The sequence below is a fragment of the Arctopsyche grandis genome, chromosome 7 (genome assembly GCF_051622035.1).
Source record: "Arctopsyche grandis isolate Sample6627 chromosome 7, ASM5162203v2, whole genome shotgun sequence".
NCBI classification, from domain to species: Eukaryota; Metazoa; Arthropoda; class Insecta; order Trichoptera; family Hydropsychidae; genus Arctopsyche; species Arctopsyche grandis.
In genome coordinates this window covers 9,277,278-9,298,804 of record NC_135361.1, presented here as the reverse complement: position 1 = coordinate 9,298,804, position 21,527 = coordinate 9,277,278, and the positions used below count along the sequence as shown (strand labels likewise).

At 33.3% G+C, this 21,527-nt stretch overlaps 1 protein-coding gene across 1 annotated transcript in view; it reads right to left on the bottom strand.

Moving 5' to 3' along the window:
• Window positions 1-21,527, bottom strand: part of LOC143914050 (fibrillin-3-like) — a 67,687-nt gene that overhangs the window by 43,662 nt on the left and 2,498 nt on the right. Inside the window, exon 2 of the mRNA XM_077434140.1 lies at window positions 18,558-18,850. Coding sequence (XP_077290266.1) covers window positions 18,558-18,703 — 146 coding nt within the window. The 5' untranslated portion in view covers window positions 18,704-18,850. The remainder of the gene's footprint in view (window positions 1-18,557; window positions 18,851-21,527) is intronic.

Below are 21,527 nucleotides of genomic sequence, written 5' to 3'. Positions count from 1 at the left end.
ATGTTGCATTGTAATTGTAATTTGTAATTGGCCAGGAAGGCGCATTGGGGTTTACCTGTAAGGCTTTCCTGGTATATACGTAAAAAATAAATAAATATAATCGACCGGCACGCGTTCGAACTGCTGCAGCTGCTGATTATGAATACATACATAGAACATTGTTTACGAGTGATGAAATATGTAACTGTATTAAAACTAGGGCCGTTGAAGACGAACATGAGTCCCGGGAAAAATAATAATTCTGAACCTTTTTTGTAAGGGGGAAAAGGACACTTATTTAAGAATTTTTGAAATAAAGTATTCCCCCTTTTTTAAATAAAAAAACCTTTCTAAAATCTTATAGATTTCGATGTGGGTACCCAGCGAGTGCCGGTTCGCTATTTGCGGTCAGTTTTTTTTTATATATATTCTTGTTATGATTTTTTCCAAAATCAGGACCCTTCAAATAGTATGGGCTCGGGAATTGTCTTCTCTCGTCAATTCTGATTAAGACTAAGTGAGGTAAAAATAGATCGAACACAAATTTTCATCAGATAAGCCGGGTTTAGACTACATGAAAATATCCAACTCATTAAAAAAGAAGGAGAAGAAATCGTTTGGTGTAATAAGATTTTAATAAATTTTACTCTTAACCAGAAATTTCGTCGTTAAATCTGAAGTCTGTCGTATCGAGGTTTCACTATACGTCTGTTCATATAGGCACAACACAGACCGGCAACTGCATATAAACAGCAGTACGAAAAGAATCCTTTGCTACATTTTATAAGAATATATTAATATGTTCCGTAATGTGTACGTGTCGTAAGCTAAACCGGTTTTCTTTGGCCACTGTTGAAACATTCACGCACGACGTGACGTCATAGTAGCGAGTGCACGAGAACTAACGAAAGTGTGCGTGCGCATATGAATATTGCGTATGTCATATTGCGACTATTGCAGATTTTGCTTTAAGCTTGCCAACACTTGTCTGAACGTGCGCTGGTGTAATGTATGAATAGAAGTAGTCTTATCCGTGTGCTGCTGTGTCGGGCTGTTGCCTTGCAGTGCTAGATAGTATTGTTACGTACGCCGCGGATTGAGCGAATTGCACTTAGACCAACGGATATCTGTTATCGGATTAACTAAATGCATGCACTTACTTCCAAAGATTATATCTGGACTCTAAGTGCATTTAGGCTAAACAATGACCGTTATTAGTTATTTCTCAGAATCGGTACGGGAAGACCCAATGTCTTGGAAATACATATCCGAATACGTGACTTTACAACAGGTAAACAGAGTAGGCGTCCTGAGAGATCTACCCTTTATAAGGCGGTACGTAGGCGATATAATTCATTCTGGACTTAGCAGTGACACTGCGTGTATCTCCTTAATCATCAATAAATGCTGTGAAACGACTGTTGGCCTTTTACTTGGATCCTCCACCCACCCCTACGCAACAGTATAAATAGACCTTAAATGTTAGCATTGAATTCAAAGCAAAATATCATCTTGCCGAAAATCGCTCGCGTATCTCGAGACCCCAGATATTGGGTCAAGTTTACAAAAATAACAAACATTGAGATTTTCGTTTCATACGGAATCGAATTTAAAAAGGTTGGTGACGTATGTCGCGTCTTGGTTTATCGACCTTTATACAGTTTGAGAGATAAGCCAGTCGTGAATTTTCAACACTATGGTACTAAATAAATAAACGGGTCTAGCTTTTTCGCGCGGTATTATATCGAATGTGACCAGATGAGATCTTTGGCAAACGGATTATCGGAAACTCGCACTTTGTCACTTTACCTAGAATGTAACGCAAGAGCGCGTGTTATGGCGATGAATGAATAATTACACTGAGATAACGATACGATATATGTATGTAGAGCCAGTCTTTATGCTATGTGTATTATAACACGTTACATTGTATGTAAATCGGTTGATGATCTAACGATTGTGCAATCGTTTTGAAGCACTTTTACGAGTTCCGATTTTGGTCGCGTTACCTGTCGTCCGTGAAAATGTCAGTTGGTTTTTTTTTTTCACCGCAACGGGATATTTTTATGATTATGTGCGAAAAATTCGAGTGTTGAATTTCAACGTGCCTTACTTTTTATTGGTCTTATTAAGGGATAATATTTCCAGTCGACGACTTCGAGTCGTGTAAAGGTAGTCGATGCTACAAATGCTAAGAATTCTGTTGCTATTTGTATATTATGCATTGCAACATGTTGAAGAAGGCTTTTTATTTAATCTTATCCATCTGTTTTTCCGCTATGCAAATCTACAGTCTTCAATTCATAACCAAATTTGATATATGTAGGTACGTATTATGGTACTGTAATTTATGCAAGAATCATACCATACCGAAAGAAAGTTTGTGAATGATTACATATGTAGACTATACAATTAAATAATTAGTAATATACAGTTTCGTAAAATCCAAAATACATATAATTCAGTAAATATATATACGTATGTATTATATATGCAAAATCATATATTATTGTATGTACGAGTCATAAATATTTTTAGGTGAAAACCTGTTATGTCTTCTACTAATATTTTTTTAGCTAGAAAAGTACATATCAAATACGGAACTTTAATAAGAAAAATAAATCAAATAAAATATTATATTACATTAAGAAAAATATTATATATTAATATTTTCATTCGTTGATGATTAAAAAATTATCATAATATTTACACTATATTTTTTAGACAAAAATCGTTTTGTTTACTTAATAACATCCTGAAAATTACATTCTTAACGATTTGGAAAAATTTTCGTACGTAAAAAAAGAGAAAACATTATCAATCCTAATTATTAGAGATACATATGTATATGTGTATTTTATTTTATTTTTACATAGATATGTAACAGGAAGGCCTAACAGGTAAACCCCAATACGTCTTCCTAGCCAATTACAAATATTGCAGCATTTTTTTATTACATAAATCGCTAAAATTTAAACACGAAATTAGCTATCAATTAATTAATGAATTAATCTATCGAGATATCTACGGATTCCGGTTTGTTCATGAAAATACTAGGTTCGTTCATGACTGAAAGTCATTCAGTGCTAAAAGTCAAAATATACCTTCAAATACGTAGACCAGGTATCACATAAAACTTTTAGCTGTAAAAATTTTTGAGATTTCAAAGCTCTAATTATTTATAAATGAAATTCTATGAAAATCACATTGCAAAGTTGCTATAGTTCACATTTCCGCCAATTTTTAAAATACTGCTACTCAGGGTACATAGAGGAGGGGACAAACGATTGAGAATACTTAATTTATGCCTAATAGTTTGTGCATGAAAAACTAGTCCGTTTGTCAATTTGTTCTTTTTCTTTGTCAATTTGTTCTTTTTCTTAGTCAATTTGTTCTTTGTCAGTTATCGGGAACACAATAACTTACCAGATTGGTTCATGTATGAACAAACTAGTATGTTCATTAACGAACGATATGTACAATTGGACTATAAAAAGTACACTTTTTTATCTCAAGAAGGCGTATTATTAAAAAAGAATATACATAAACTCAATATAAGAGCCGTTATAATTGAAAGTGCTATAAGTTGACTTTTCATCATTTCGAGAAATATCTCGCAAAACATTTTTACGAAATATTTCACTTTATTCATTATTCATTAGAAATAATGTTTTACTTTTAACATGTATTTGAAAATACTAGTGGCCTGTGATACGTTTAATCTGCTTTTTCGAGATTCTGGACATATCGAATTAAAATAAGTGATAACAATTTAAGAATTAATTCAAACAGAAATAATATTTTTGGAACAGAAATTTAAACTTCCGCCACTTTCAAATATCAGGCTCACATGTGCATATAAAAACTTTACACTCAAATCTATTGAACACGTATTTCTTAACAATCTAATTTTTAAAATACACTTTAATGACGTAACATATAATATTTAAAAAAAAAACAATTCAGTGGCTCTTAGTGCTAAAAATCAAATTCAAAATTGATATAAAGTAAAAAATTATAAGTAAGCTTAAAAATTTTATACCTATACAAAAAGACAGTGAACTTTTCAAACTCATGACCAAGAGGGTTGGCTCCATTAGATGAAAATTTAATACAACTAAAATTAGACTGTCGATCGAATTCCCTCGCAGTGAAAATGTGAAAAACATCGATTACAACACACGTGTGCACCATTTCCGTGTTTCAGTTCACACGCCATTAAAGTCCAGCCGCTGAATTTCATAAACGCAACGCGAATGCAGAACCGTATTTACGAACTACATATGTACATATACAAATGCTTCGAGATAGAATATCGAGCTATCGACAGACACCTAAGCAACCAGGCACCCATCATCACCATCATCGTTGCGCTGCTTTAGAGACGCGTGTCGCATACTAGACGCTATCGTATATCTAAAATCCGGACCGATCCTAGTCATTGTGCGCGAACGAGATCCGCGAAAGCGTTTTCGCGTTGTCTCGAGAACCGCAAATCAAATGTGCAATCGACCATTGTGCACTTTTTAAATGCAAGCGTTAGTGCCCATTGTTCGAAATTGCGGTTTAATAGTAATCAAACGTACGGGCGACATGTGGAGGAGAGAAACACCTTTGAATAATGGGTGAATATGTATCTAGAACGCGTACAGGACATGAGTGTAGAAACCTGATGAATATATGGTACAAGGTGAGGGTGTGTTATTAGCGATGCTAACTAATCCTGCACTGATGCTGCGGAACAATGTGAAAATCTGATTTGGAGCGTGGCGTGATGATACTGATCGATAGATCGTTGACTTGAAAGCTCTGTGTATATTGAGGAGTCTATGAGAGTACAGTTTACTATTTGATTTTATGTATGACGTTTATTCGTATCGAGACTCTGATCATAAGAACATACATACATTAGTATTAGTTATTGCCTTAGAGGGAGAGCTTTTGCTTTTTGAACAAAAACTCAAATGCACAGCGCAAAGCGAAGCTTATCAGTTGCATCACATGCAAATAACGATATATTTTAAAAGACTAGGAAAGGAATTTAAAATAACAGTTTTCGTATTACTTTCTACAACTCTTCTTCATCTATATGCAGCAAAAAAAAAGCGATTTCCTCAATAGATAGCATTATGAGGGGAATCATTGTAAATTTGGAGTAAAAATTAACTTTTTTTTTATACCTGGAGTAGATTTCATAAATCAAAAAATCGATAAAAACGGATTTTTTTTTTCTTCTTCAAGCTTTTCAACATATCAAGGGGACTTCAAATAATAGTAGTAATACAAATAAAAATGTTTTTTTATTTTAATATTTAATGGGACCCCTTTGTTTTTAATAAATAGTTTTATTCGTTTAAGTAGTGAAATTCCGGTAAAATTTGTGACTGATAAGCTTCACTTTGCGCTGGGTGTATATTGTACGTAGAACTAGTAGAAATAAATTTTTCAATATATGTATGTAGTTGTGGATTTTGTATGAATTTAGGTGTCATCATTAACATCATTTACAGTCATTCAAAATCCAATGCTGGATGAATGCCTCTTTAACACGCTTCTATTCGTTTCTGTTTTACGTAACTCTCATCCATCTCAACACACACATTTTTAATTATAATGTTATCTACCCATCTTTCTTTCAACCCTTTTACATTAGCTCGGCTACCATTTCAGCACTTCTTTTGTCCATAGTTTATCCATTCTTCTAGCTACGCGATTCGGTCATTTCCATTTCAATCTCTTCACTTTCTCCGCTATATCAATTACCTTTGTCATATATTTTGCCCATGTATTCTGTTTTCCATCTCTCCTCGTTATGCCAAGCATACAGCGTTCCATATTTATTTGGGTTCATTAGACTACGTATTTGTAAAATTTTGGCATTCAAGTTTCACATCCATACGTCATCACGTTGATCGAACATCTCAGGCAAAATCTAATTTTCGATTTAAAAATAAATGTACTCCATCCTAATTTCATTCGTCTCTTTATTAACTGTTCTTTGCATCGGACATTTCTATAATATTTCCCAAATGTATATATATATATATATATATATATATATATATATATATATATATATATATATATATATATATATATATATATATATAATTATTAACAACTTCTACTATTTAATCATCAAATGAATTGCTAATGTCTGTATTTCAGGTGAACGAAAATTCAACTTGGTGTACATATACTTAATCAATAATGTAAATTATTTTGGGTAGAATTTCAGCTTTTCACCAAATATTTATTTATAATATATTTTTTATTTCTTTAAAGGACACAAGGAATCATTTTCGTAAGCAATACTGTGTAAAATGTCATACAAATTTAAGAATTTTTAGACACAGAGTTATTTTTCACAAGGTTTTCTTTCTTCGAACGTTCCTTTACAATCAAAAGTTTGGAATTTTTAAAAATCAATAATGAACAATTATTGATTAAACTGTAATAAAAAATATATTATAAATAAATATTTGGTGAAAAGCTGAAGTTCTACCCAAAATAATTAACATTATTGATTAAATAACTATTTAAGTCTTAACAAAAAGACTGACCCATGTAAAAATATAAATCTATATTAAATCCATCGATTAAAATATAAATCTATATACAATCCATCTTAAATCTGACCCATTTTAAAATCACATAGCAAAGTCTAACTTAATGAAACCATTACGATAATATTATACACTTAATATCCATTATACATACTTTACTTGTGCCCAATTCAACTCAAGATCTAATTTATGTTATTATTCTAATCAGAGACCTGATTGCAGTTGAACTTTGTATGTGAAACAATTGTAATAACCCTACTCTAGCCGAAGTGATTATTAGGGGCATACTTATCCCCTCAAAAAGGAATAAAGGAATTGTGTCGTCCGTTCCAATTTGCAGTTTGATTTCAAAAGCGTGCTCGCAATTTGCGACCACATATTCGCAAGTCATGCAATTCGCGGATAACTGCACCGGTTGCACCGAGTGGGTAATACATATATCCGCCAATCGGATAATTCCACAGGGCGTTTTTATCTCTCGGTTCGGATCGACAATGCGGGGGAAGGAAATTCCGAGATGGGGCAGATAAACGGGTCTCCTCCGTCTATTCCGGCAAATTCAATTGTGCATGCCGCCTCGCGATTCAGCGATTTTGCTGCAAGGATCGTGACGCAGATTGATTGATATTAGTAAATATTGACGAGCTTGAGATCGGTGGAATCCGCTAATAAAACACTTCTATGAAGGCTCGGGTGTATCTTAGTTGCTTGAATTTATGTACTTTTAATGCAATATAAAATTACTTCCATAATGGCAATTGTGGAACATTTTGTATGGACGCCTTTCGATATACATACATAGGGTTTCGATCCATTTCGAAATTGATATCAGGTCGAAGTTGGGATACCAAATAGATTGATAAATGTAAAAAAAATATTTAGATGTATTGAAGAATATTGGAATTATTTCACGATAAAACCAAATTATTACCTATTATTTAAAGAGACTAATATTTGTGTCATTTCGTAAGTCGCAGATATTTGCATAAGGGCACGTGCTTCATTTTGAGGCCATTCTCAGCATGAGAGCGGCCTCCCTACGTCTTCGTGTATTTATATCGTCAAATTATTTTATTGCTACCGCATCTTATCATTTCCGCTCAACTCTGTGTGTTCGGTGGATGGAACCACATCACTGACAGCCATAAATTGACTTTCAATTGATTAATAAATTATCATTTAATATTTAATATTATTATTGTATGAGCCCTTATATTTGAAAGTGGCAGTAGTCAAATTTTCTATTTGACTTAATTCACAAAATGTTATCACGTATTTTAATTCGATATGTCCAGAATCTTGGAAAAGCAGAATATATGTACGTATTACAGGCCGCCATCTTTTATAAGTATTGTTAATTGCAAAACATTATATTTAATGTTTTGCGAATTACTTCTCGAAATGAAGAAAATTGGTCTTATGCCAGTTGCAATTATAACGATTCATATGTACATATATTATAATTATTATATCATTATATTATATTTAATTATATATTATTTATATGGACGATGGAGATTGCACTATTCTCCCTATGGTCTGAAATAAAAAATTATTATTATTTATATTTTAATTAAAAAAATATATAAAATGTGTACATTAATTTCTCCCACTATAAATAAATTTAAGCCGTCTTAAGAAGACGATGAAGTTGATCCTAAAAGCCCTCAATATAAGGCCACCAACCCTTCAAATAATATAATCTGAAGGACCTTTTGTGTCAGAGAACGAAACGGTTTTCCAGTGGAGTGCCTTGTTGTAGCGAAAAATTTAAATTTTTTCGGTTTAAAAATAAAACGTGGTAAATCATTATATATACATATACTTATTGTTTGTATCGTATATCTAATCAAAAAAGATTAAAATAACAAAATAATTCTACCCTTCTACGATATGAACACAATTTAATATAAAATATACATACTTTACATCTTTAAGTGAAAATATTTCATGTGAAACGTAGACTTTTACTTTTAAAAAATATCAAATATTTTTCGAATGACATTTCTTTTGTCCAACTGAATAGCTCACTATATATTGTAATATCACCGATGATGCCTTTGCGGATGGGTATTATTTAGTTCCAATGTTTACGTTATTTATAGCACGTTTTAAGATTAGACTATAACTAGAACGTTTCTTTGTGGAATCATGTATAATAATAACAAAATGAAATATACAATGTATTACATATACGTATCTTCAAATATCATCACCCGACGAGGACCTAATACGGTATACAGAATTAATCCGATCGATACTTGCAAGATCGTATTCCATCAACGGCTCATATTCACCAAACATATACATACATAATATGTACAAAATGTCATGTTATGGTCAACTCAGATTGAAAGCTCCGTCTGAACGTGATGGATAGAGGCATCATTGTATGCTTGATCTCAAAGTGTGCCGCATTGGCGCCTTACCAGTGCCGCCTTTGAATCAAAAACGTAAAAATATCAATCAAAAGCTCACTTGTTCAAGGAACACCACAAAGAAGATCCACTCACTTGGATCAGTAACCTCTTCGCAGCGACCGCCCTTTACTATTACCTTTTTTTTTTCGCCGTCAACCACTTAGCGTCATCGATCAACAATGCAGTGCATTGATTGTGGAGGTCGAATACTCGAAATTCACCGATGACTTTGCGGAATCGCGCGACAACAATGCGGAAGTGACGGAAGAGTCATCATTAGGTGGTAATTAGGAGTGGCCATCATCGCCGTGGCAACGCATCCTCAAGAACGCGAAACCCACTCAAGAATTAGCCGGGACAATTGTGCATAACCTGGAAACGGACCAGGATGGCGAATTAGTCCACAACTGGGTCAGGCGAATTTGCATCTTGGCCGATAGATAGAGCACTCGGAAAACTCGGAAATGCAAAGTGCATTGAAAATGTATGCACTTCGACTGTGACTCGATTAACTTTGGAACGGCTTGTTCTGTTGATTGCTTCTTGTTAAAACTAAATATAATTTGGCAAAGTACGAACTTTTAATACTTATTTTAAGGAGGTTAGATTAATCCAAAGAATATATGCATCAAACTATTTTTATGTAAGGAAGTAAAATAATACATAGACACAATTTGTTAAAGTGATGTTCACATTGTAATCAGTAGAAATCAGAGCTGTGGAGTCGAAGTTGGATTTGTAAAAAATCAATCGACTTCGACACCTTTTTATTATTTTCATTATTTAATAGTATTACGGTAGGTCTCATCTACAGTTGAAGTAAGTCCACTAATTAATTGAAATTTTATAATCTATATATATAAAATCTATCTCGACTTCAACGCATCACGCCGCGAGTGTGACAATAATGCGCCACGCCTACCTCGCACTCGAATGTACTGACCATTCAGGGCTGTACCACAAACACACTGCGGATGGCCCACGTCAACAAATATATCTATACCTATATATAAAATTGAATGTCTGCGGAACGGGAACGGGAACGGGAATTGCACGCGTTATTGTGGCATTGCTACGCATGCCGGGTTCAGCTAGTTTTTTTATAAAAATCATAAATTTAAATTCATTATAAATAAAGTCGTTGAAAACCGGTTGCTTACTCTTTTCCCTTTCCTGAAATGTATTTTATTAAATTGATTGGTTAGTGTATGAAATTCATACACATAAATTATGAGTGTACTTGCTTTATATGTTTACATATGTAATTACCGATAATTCAATAAAATGTCAATTTTTAGTGATTTTTTAAATTCCTTTAATTTTTCATATTTTGAATATTGCCATTACTAACATTTATTTTTATTACTTACAATTCTACGTTGGCAAGAAAAGTGTATCTTACTAAAATCGTTCAATCATAAGATAAAGTCGCAATCGGAGTCGGTAAATTTTGAAGTGACTGAACAGCCTTGGTAGAAATATTGTGTTTGAATAAGTGTCAGTTTCATTTTTGAGAATTTGTGTATTTTTTTACTATATTCAAAACTTTAATAAATAATAGATCTAGTGCTACGCTTCTTCGAAGGAACTGATCCTCATTTAATACTGATAATATCAAATTAACCGTATGAATTGTTGATTATTTTGATGAGAATTAAAAAACTAGATCATGAAAACGTGATCAGTGACCGATTCTGAGTTAGAATCAGTTAAAATCTTGAGTTCGAATATTCGCCTGATCACAAAACTTCATCTATTGTTACTACATACATATGTACATATGTACATAGATAAAGTAAAAATCATCATTTACGAAAGAACTAGTACCAATGATCGACACGAGCAAAAATAAACAATGGGATGATTAATTGAACTCAAATAGGTATAAATATTCAAAAAATAATAAAAAACTTCAATACCAATCGAAGTCAAAGTAATAGATTCGTTTGACTTGAATAAGATAAACCTTTTTAATACACTGATAGTTTTACGGATTAATTTTAATACAGTATCAAATTGTTACTCAATTTCGTATTACAGATACGAATTAAATACACATGTGAATCAAATTTTTTCTTAAATTTATGAAGTAACACTGATTTTCCCGCCAACGAAATGACACTCTTTAATACATAATATACAAAATAAGTGCTGGTATATGTCATTTTCAATGAAAAATTTGTATATCATTACAGCTTTTTAGCATAATGTTAACATAACTCACCCAATATGGAATATTTAGAAACTGATTACAAGTCAGTTGTACCATTTTACCGATATATTTGAGGATTATTCCCAAAATTTAAAAATGCCAACGTCAAATTTTGGTAGAATTGAGTTATATATCAAACAAGATTTCTATAAAACGTCTACTTTCATATGTAAAAATGTCATTGAATACACACATTTATTATTCTAATCATATTAGGAAACGTTGCAATATTACTAACTGTGTATTATTCAAATTGTCATAACCTGCAGATCTTATATGTACATTTTAGAACCAAGAACCAGATACCGATCTGTATGTATGAAATATCCCATAGATTAATTAACAGCCAGAGCTACACGAACACACACTATAAAAATATTTACCTAACTTTCTACAGAATAATCAAACAGAGCAATAACAGTAATAGCATTGATAAAATCAATAAAGAAATACACGACGAGCTTCGTAGTTCAGTAGTACGAATGAGCTGCTTTAATAATGCAATACTTGCGCAACAAACCGCACACCCGCTGATTAATTTACAAGCTTTAGGTACACAAACTAACCGTTTTAATAGTTTAACATGGCTGCTATCATCACCGCAACAACCGAAAATTTATTAAATATACACACACACACATAAACTGTGTGTCGAGGCGAATGGGTTATTATGCAAGATCGTATAATGAGATGAGATGCTCCCACATGACTGCAAGCGGCCTTCGCATATTATTCCGAGTATGTATCTATTTAATAGACACTAAGTAGGTTTATGCATTGCGTGACATTTTGTAAATAAACATGAGCAATAAGTGAAAACGGAGAATGGTAGAGCTTTGTTATCCGTTTGATATTGGAATCAAAATAAATTAAAAGTTCATTGACCGTATGAAAATTGCACTTTGCACAAACAAACCACTCGCCGTTGCATATTAGGTAGTGTAGCGGATATGATCTCAGTTTCCTTTTTGCTTCAATAGACTGTAATCTTAATGTATAATTTATGTTATTTCAACGCTCAAAGAAAATCGCTTTTCCTATATGAAATTATTACTTTATCTATGTATGTACGTAGTAACAATAGATGAAGTTTTGTGATCATGCGAAAATTCCAACTCGAAATTTTGACTGATTCGAACTCAGAATCAATCACTGATCACGTTTTCATGATCAAGAAAAAATGTGTGTGTGTCTGTGTATTTTGGAGATTTTTTGAACACCGTTAGTCCTATCGAACTGAAACTTAGAATCAGTGACTGAAATTCTTATCGACACGACGTAAATTTTATTCAAATTTTTAAGTTGGTACGGAAATGGTACCTCCCCAAACTGCTAACTGAATCGAACTGATTTTTTTTTACATGTAATAGAAATAATAATCTTTATTATTTCTAATAACCTTATATTTTTTAAATATTTTTATCTAAACCGAATGTAGTACTTTTACTGTAGAGAATCGAGGTTTTTTATGTTTTCCTCAGAAACCTTTTGGTTTATTGAAATGAACTTTCATATATAGAAGTTTAAGCGTAATAACAAGTTATGTATTAAATTTGGTAAGCATCCCTCAACCAGAAGTGGCAGTTTACTTTTGTTCGATTTTTCTTCCACTATTTTTTTCGACCCCTTAAATATGTGTGTTCTTCACGAAAAAATTCAAGTATAATTCTTGTATTAATGTAATGAAAATAAAAAAAAATCACTAAATTTAATAAACCGGAAGTGGGATTTTTTCCTCTTAGAAAGGTCAAAAATGTTGTCGCCTCGTTTTTAAATAATTGAATGCGTAAGTAAGTTATATTTACTTTTGCGCGTAGGGGCTACTTTTCAAGTGCAATTAATGCTTAAAAAAAATACAGATAATTGAATATTCAGGGAAAAGTCAAAACATAATGGATCGTAAATTGTTTCAGGAACAGTTTGGCTAAAAGCATCTGTGTTTAACCGTCTTATATTATATAGAGCTAAGTAGCAAAGCTACTTATAATCAAAATACTACTACATCCTACAAAACAGAAATGGAAAATGGTTAATTTTGAAATGAATAGTTACATTATTTCAGTGTTACTGAACATGTGTTCTGCAATGTAAAGTTCAAAGTGTTGTTTTGCATCACAATATGGTAGATATTTTGGGTAACAAAACCAGTGGGCGACAACCCCCAATGAATGATCGAATCGAATATTATTTGTTCTAAAGAGACTTTTTCAACACAAATAAATATGATTCAAAAAATTTCATATTTAAATTATACATATATTTTATTTCTAAACTTACAATAATTAAGTGGTTGGATAAATGCTGGTATCAAAAATATTTTTTCACAAAATGCATTCCATGGACGAAATAACTGGTATAATAAATCCTACTGATTATTATTGAAGGTGAGTCAAAAAATATCGATTTCGAATTTTTGCATGATCGTAAAACTCCATATATTGTTACTACGTACATAGATAAAGAAAAAAATAAAGTGTTGTTTATGATTTTCGGAAAACTTATCAAATCAAAGTGCGAAAATCTCAAAGTCGAATTTCCTCATGATTACAAAACTATTGATACTTTGTATATACACATGTATGTATAATTAGTCATTATCATCATCATCATTAACAGCCATTCACCTTATATTGTTTTGCGCAACTCTCAGGGCACAGACACACTGAATATTGCGGCACGGCATGCCTATGTAGACTCCAGCTGTGATGGGCGTATCCTCATGTTATATTCGTACGATCTTATTATTTCTGCTATATTTCTTAAAATATTGGAATCACTTTTATCGATCACTATCAAACCTATGTCAATACAAGTATAAAATATCACCGAAAACACTCCAGGGGGTGAGTTTTTGACCAGATTGCCGTAGCAAAGCTTAGGTGTGCTAGGGTTTTGCAAATTATCTATTTAAAAAAAATTCCACGTAATACTCTGTGTCTGCGCCCCCATACATTTATTTAATTTCGTCCACCCATCTTCCTAGCGGTTTTCTTTTCACCCTTTACATTCTCTCGGGCACCATTCCACCATTTATTTTGTCCATTCTTCTACTACGTGATCCACTCATTTCCATTTCAATACGTTCACTCTCTCCACTATATCTACTACCCTTGTCATACTTCTCACCTTCGCATTCCGTTTCCAATATTTCCTCGTTATTCTGAGAATACAGCGTTCCATACTTATCCGAGTGCATTGGACTTTGTGTAGCATTTTGGCGTTCAATGTCCAAATTTAAAATCCATACATCTTAACCGCTATAACATCATGGTTGACAAAAGTGAACCATTTTTTGTGCCAAAAGCATCGGCCTAGCGCCGATCTTGAGCCATTACTGATCAAAGATCTTTTTCTTCAGGCAAAATGTAATTTTCGATAACAAATTTTTAGCAAATGCACCTCATCCCAATATTTTTACGTCTCTTTATTTCCTCTTCTTTGCTACCGTACATGTCAATAATTTTTCCTAATACGATAAGGTAGTCCTTGTCATACTTCTCTCCCACGTATTCCATTTCCTATCTCTCATCGTTATAGCATCCAGCGTTCCACACTTCTTTGAGTGCATTGGACTTTGTGTAACATTTTGGCGTTCAATGTCTAAATTTCACATCCATAAGTCATCACTGGCAAAACCCATTGATCGCAGATTTATTTCTTAAGGAAAAATGTCAATAATTTGTCCTAATACGATGAGGGTAGTGCTTGTCATACTTATCTCCTACGTATTCCGTTTCCTATCTCTCCTCGTTATATCGAGCATACAGCGTTCCATACTTTTTTTAGTGCATTGGACTTTCAATTTACACGTACATACATACATTCATGTTTATGTACATACATATATACATAGATAGTCAAAAAAATCTAAAGTTAACTATGACAGGTAAACGTGGTCAACAATGGGAATAGGTTTGGAAACCGTCGTATTATTCTAATAGTTAAAGGTATGTAAATACATATATATGTTTGTATGTATGTATGTAATTACATATCATAAAACTGTGTACATATGTATATGGGGCGTGAAAGTTTATCGCTCTTTTACAAACATATTTAGTATGAATTTAAGAGGAATGCAGTAACGTTCGCTCATAATGCGTTATGGGAATATTATCATAGGAAAAGTGTTTCGCATTTAAATTAGAAATTTCAAATAAGCTTTTGCGGGATAACAAAGTTAGCTATTATTACAGTAACCGAGGGGTTCTCCCGATACGATTTCTCGGCATTGGGCAATCTTTGCGCAGCGATCTCCTCGGGCATTGCTAATCACAGTAGTTAATGTTTACAGCAATGCATTATGCATCTGGCAGGAGCGGTGTGAGTTGGAATTTACCACTTTTTTACCACCACATTGCATCGGCTTCGGCTCTCTAAGCGACGGTGGCCACTTAGGGATTCTGTCGCGTGGAGCATTGTCTTCGTGGAAATTTGCATGAACCGTAAACAATGCCCACTGGTTCGGACGAGATAAAAAAATCACAAGACACCGATATGCCATAGAAGTGTCGACCGTAAATTTCCACGTTACCGAGACGATTGAAACCTGTCAAAAACCAGAAATTCGCTCAACCAGTTCATAAAGTTGGGCACTAGCATATTTTATTTTATTTTACAAAACTCTGCGCCATAGTGGCTTTACGGTTTCCCAATACACCACTATGGTCAAGCATACATATGTGCACAATTAAGAGAAAAAAATGATATTTATTTCTTGGGAAGCATTTTGTAAAATCATGAGGAGAGATTCACAATCCCGCTATATTGGAGAAGCTTAATTTTTTGACCCCGGAAAATCATGTCTTGAGAAAGCATGATAGGGCTAAAACAAACATGCTCTTGAACTCCCTCCTCTCGAGAGCTGTTCGACTCCTCAACTTATTGGCACATTCCCTGGATCTCTTCAATGCCCGTTGGTCGAACACATCCTACATAGTACGATATAATTATGTTTATTATTTATTTGTTTTCACTATACATATTTCTTAGTTGCTTTTAATTTTTATGTTTTATGTATACTTATATTTGTATTAACACCACAGTGACGCTTTGGGGCTACCTGTCAAGTTTCTGTTGGATTGATTTTTAAAATAAAACGAATACAATAAATAAATATATATATACACATGTAAGAATGCGAAATAAAAAAAATATTTGACGATCAAAAGTGGTACATTGTCCAACAGAATCATCCTAAGCAAACTTTAGGTCTATAACTCTCTATTTTTCCTGTGAAGTAACCCACTAAGGAGTGAGTTACTACAATGGGACTCCATATTATGGAACCAGAATCCAAGATGCTGCGGAGTAACGAGAAGAATACCCAAGCCTTCATATTTTTGAGTTTTCATAGTTCACTTTTGGTCTCGTCCCAACAAACTTTAACTAGCATGATATGAAAAGTTTCAATTTTAAACTCGGGGAAGGTAATCCACTATATACCCATGTATTTATTTTATATGTACACGTACGCCTAAGAGGTAAACAATGTATAGATGAAAACAATGTTTATATCAATTTTACAAAGCATCATAAATACATCTTTGGACATACATATATAAATTTACAAATTAGAGTTGGTAAAAACTCGAATTATGCGAAAAACAGGACAAAGTTGCCAAATTATTTGAACCGTTTTAATGAAATCAGATAAATTGGCAAGCTCTGATAGGAAACAATAGATCTGGAGTTACATGTTCAAGGTTTGACCAACAGCACCGGGTCAGGGATTGAATCCGTGTAAATAATTGGCTGCCTATTAAAATAATCAATAAACGATACCTTATGAAAAATTATAATGTTTGTAACTTATGTATAGTAGGTATATAAGTTTTCGGTTGAAAAATTCTGAAAAAGAAATACTAGTTGGTTCACTTCGACCACTGCCTAAAGGTATTATTCCATAATAATACATAAGAAATAATCATTTTCATTTTAAATGTTGTTGATACATATTGAAATATAATACAATGTAGTTCACAAAATCATTGTTGATGGTATAAAAGTCAATGCACAATACCAGTTAAGAGATAAGCTAAATTTAAATGTGTTGAAAATATGACGAGCTTTAACAATAAGCTGAGCTGAGCATCGTATGAATACATACGACAAAAGATTTGAATAATAAGAGTACAACGCGAATTTAGTTGTCAACACGTGTAGATCTATTTATTTATGAGTTAGCGGGCTCTGAATCATTCTGAATAAGCCGGTTAGTTATAGCGTCATGTGTACTCCAGATTTGGGCCCAACATAAACATTGTGAGAAAGTCTTGATATTATACATCATATGTATGTATGTATATCACTATTTGCGGCTAAAATTACGCAAGCTATGTGTACACAATCTCCGAAATGGATTACGTTGAATATATATGTATATGTATATTACGATTTCGATTATTCTAAGCTGCTGCGGCAGATTTGTCGGACAAATTAAAAGTGACAGGAGTCACGTATGCGCGACATTTTTGACGGATCATCAATTTGTGGCCTTTCGAAACGCTTAATACGGCTAGCTACGATCATGACAAAGATTAACTGCATTATATCAGACTAATAAGTGTCGTCTGGCACAAATTGGTTGCATGCATGGTTTTTTCACGAACGTGCCGCGTCTCATTACAAGAATGCGTGACAACGTAAGCGAAGATTTCAATCAGAACGAAAAGAGTGAATCACTTCATATTATTGTAAATAATAATAGACACACTGGGATATTGTATAATGCAAGAAAAGTTCGGATAACATTACTGTGAGTGACGATATTGCGTTTACAAGCTTGATTGATTGATCGTTCAAATTAACGATACAAATCACAACGTTTAACCGATGCGACAATTGTATACAGTGCAGCCTACGTATCGACATTGTTGCGATCATTCATACATGCAGAGCGATTTGATCGATTTGATTGTTTCTACTTTGAATGGAAGCTTGTTTGTTTTGTTTTCTTTTTTTCACAGTGTGTGACTCAATATAAAATTGCGCAATAAAGGTTTTTTGTACGTCGATAAATTAGAGGCCTACGCATAACCAATTGTTTATTGACGAGCGATCGAAACTAAATCTTTTATTCGATCACATAATTATAGTTTAGAATACTAATCATAATAAAGTAAAAAGGCATGGATTTACAGTACGAATTGAGTAGCTTCTGCACGCCCACGATGTTTATATGATTTTTTGGGTTTCATAACACGTAATATATTCTATGGGTCATTCCCATGGTTCTTACGTCTACATAATACAAAACATGTGTGACATGTCAAGTTAATTGCACAACTAGTTTTTAGGGTTACGACGAGGAAAGTGCGACATCCAGTGACGCATCGGAACAATTGAGACTTATTAAGGAGATTGGTACCAAAAACTCACCCTAAGAAGTGGTTGTTGTTGATGTTGGTCAATTCGTTGTCGTTGTCCTGATTTGACCTCCTGGGCCAAGGAGGCGGCGCAGGATCAGCCACGGCCAAGCAGATCAGCCCCAAGCCCAGCAGGGCGTATAAGGGCCACTTCAACATGGTTCAAGGAATTCCTATTCCCGATCGTTGAACTCGCCTTTGGGGATGAAAAGTTCGATAACTACTTTCTTGACACACTTCGAATGTTTTTCCAGCACTGTTATTTGCGTGATCTCTTCATTTATACGAGGCGAAGTTCGATTTCGACTGTGAGAAGGACAAAAGTAACGCATATCATTAATAAACATAAGAAATAAATATACATAACAGTGCTTAAGATATTCAAATTGAAGTCTGGAATATATAGAGTAAACAATGAAATAAACCACATGCCTTATTTGGCATACGACATTTGCTTTTCGTAGCACGCGAAATAGACAACGCTAAACATGCGAATACCGCATGTCGAACAATGTTGGATAATTTAGATTTTATATTACTCTCATATGCAATTCAACATTCCATATTACATATAGAATATACTACGTATAATTTAAATTTAAGAGCAGAAAAAATAAACCAAAAATAGATGCTATGACAATTTTGACTTATTTTAGTTTTTGATTCAGTTCATCATTAAAGGCTAGGAGGTTAGGGTAAATCAACTATTCGAACTTATCTCTAAATGGTTTCATGTTTATTGTAATCATATGTTCCGAAGTTAAAAGTGCACGAAAAAGAAATTTTGGATCAATGCAGTCTGTCAATGATACTTGGGTTCTGAATTGTGTACAATTTAAAGGTATAGAGTGCTTGGTATAACGATACAGAAACCAAAATACGTGGGTGAGAAGTATGACGATACGTATGGTAATAGAGATAGAGATCGAACGAAGATATTTAAAAAAATGTGAGGAGAAAGACATTTAGCTAAAATATTAGACGGGAGACACTCGGATGTTATCTAAGATACATAACATACATATGTAGAAGAAGGGAAATTGGGCTAGAAGTGCGTTGTGTCGATGTAAAAGTAAGAAGTCAGCTACTAGATAAAGGTACATATTTCAGAGAATGAAAGAGTGTAAACTTATTAGAGAGGTATTCTTTCAGTAATGAATAGTAAAAATATGTTGATCTACTTCGTTTTGCAATAATATGGATAATTTAAATAAAAATGATTGAAAAAATTGATACTCAATGGTATGCAAGAAAAATTTTATATTAACAAGAAATACTATAAGTACATATTGGAATGCATATTAGAGAAGAGAAACATAGTCTATGTATGACGATACGTATGGTAGACATAGCGATCGAACGAAGATATTTAAAAAGTTAAGGACAAAGACATTTAGCTAAAATATTAAACGGGCTACACTCGAATGCTAACCTAAGATGCATAATATAGAAGAAAGGAAACTAGAAGTGCGTTGTATCGATGTAAAAGTAAGAAGTCAGATAGACAAAGGTATATATTTCAGAGCATGAAAGAGTGTAACTTTATTGGAGAGCTATTCTTTCAGCAATGAATACTAAAAATATGTTCTACTTCGTTTTGTAATATAAATAATTTAAATAAAAATGATTAGAAAGAATTGAACGTGAGATACTCAATTGTATGCAAGAAAAATTTTATATTAACAAGCAATACTATAAGTACATATTAAAATGACTATTAGAAACATCTTCTATGTATGTATGTATGAATTTCAAGTGCCATGTCCTCCAAGAACGTTGCTTACTATAAATCCCATCCTTATCTTATCGACGACTGCTCGAAACATATGGTTATATCAAATCAACATACATTATTTCCTTTTTTTAATTGGTAGAAAAACTTTTCCAAAAGACAGGACATTAAATGGCTCAAATTTAAGAACGAATACAATCTTTTAAAGCTACTCAAATAAATAATTCCAACAGCAAATGGAATTTATTTTCACATCACAAAGGAAGCATTTTGCATTAAGCCCCGTTATTATTCACACATATGGATAGCTCTAGTTCCATGTTTATTATTTGCGTTCGCAAACTGGAGTTGTTCATATAATATATGCATAGATATATGTATGTAATTCACTTCGAGCGAATAAAAGCACCAATGATTAAGTTCTAAGTTTGTACTGTTAACGGGTATAATATTTACTTATGACTTCATTAGAATTCAATGCGCGAACTAGTAGACAAACTATTTAGACTCAAGCAACGCTCGTATTACAAACTATGTACCAGAACGCCTTAATGCGAGGCTGTAAAGATGAATTTTGGCCAACGTTTGTCCGTTTACGGTTTCGACAACCTATTACGAGGGGTTATTACTTTATTATATACATTTTATAGCCCCCAATTTCGCCGTATTAGTCGGACCGATCTCGCGCACGCCCATGCCGAAAGCGACGAATGGCGGCAATTTTCCTTCAAATTACTTATCGTCGAAAGCTCCACGGTATCTTTCGATAATCCCACGAGGTCGATCCCGATCGATCGGCTGATCTCGAGGAAAATTCGTGGCCACATTCACGATTATCCCATATAAGGATCGAGCGCCGCATCATCCCGAATACGCGAGTGTGATTAGGGCTTGATAATAATGTCGTATCATATTACAAATATTTTGTATACTAAACGACCTTCGTTTGGTTATTTATTTGAAGTTTGTTAGAAGAAACATTGAGAAACAATATTTTAAGATAAATGAATCCACTATCTGCTTCGAGAGAAGGAAGTGCTAGAGAGTTCCCGAAAACAAATGTGCCATCACAATTAAACATGATACTTTATGACAGTGGTTTTCAACTCTCCCCATAACGTATGGTAGCACATTTGGTATACCAAACAAATTGTTTCAAGAATTTAATACAAACGTATTATATTATAAATTATGACATACAGTGTATTGTAGCCAAAATCAAAAAAACACTGCCAGATTAAATTTAGCTTA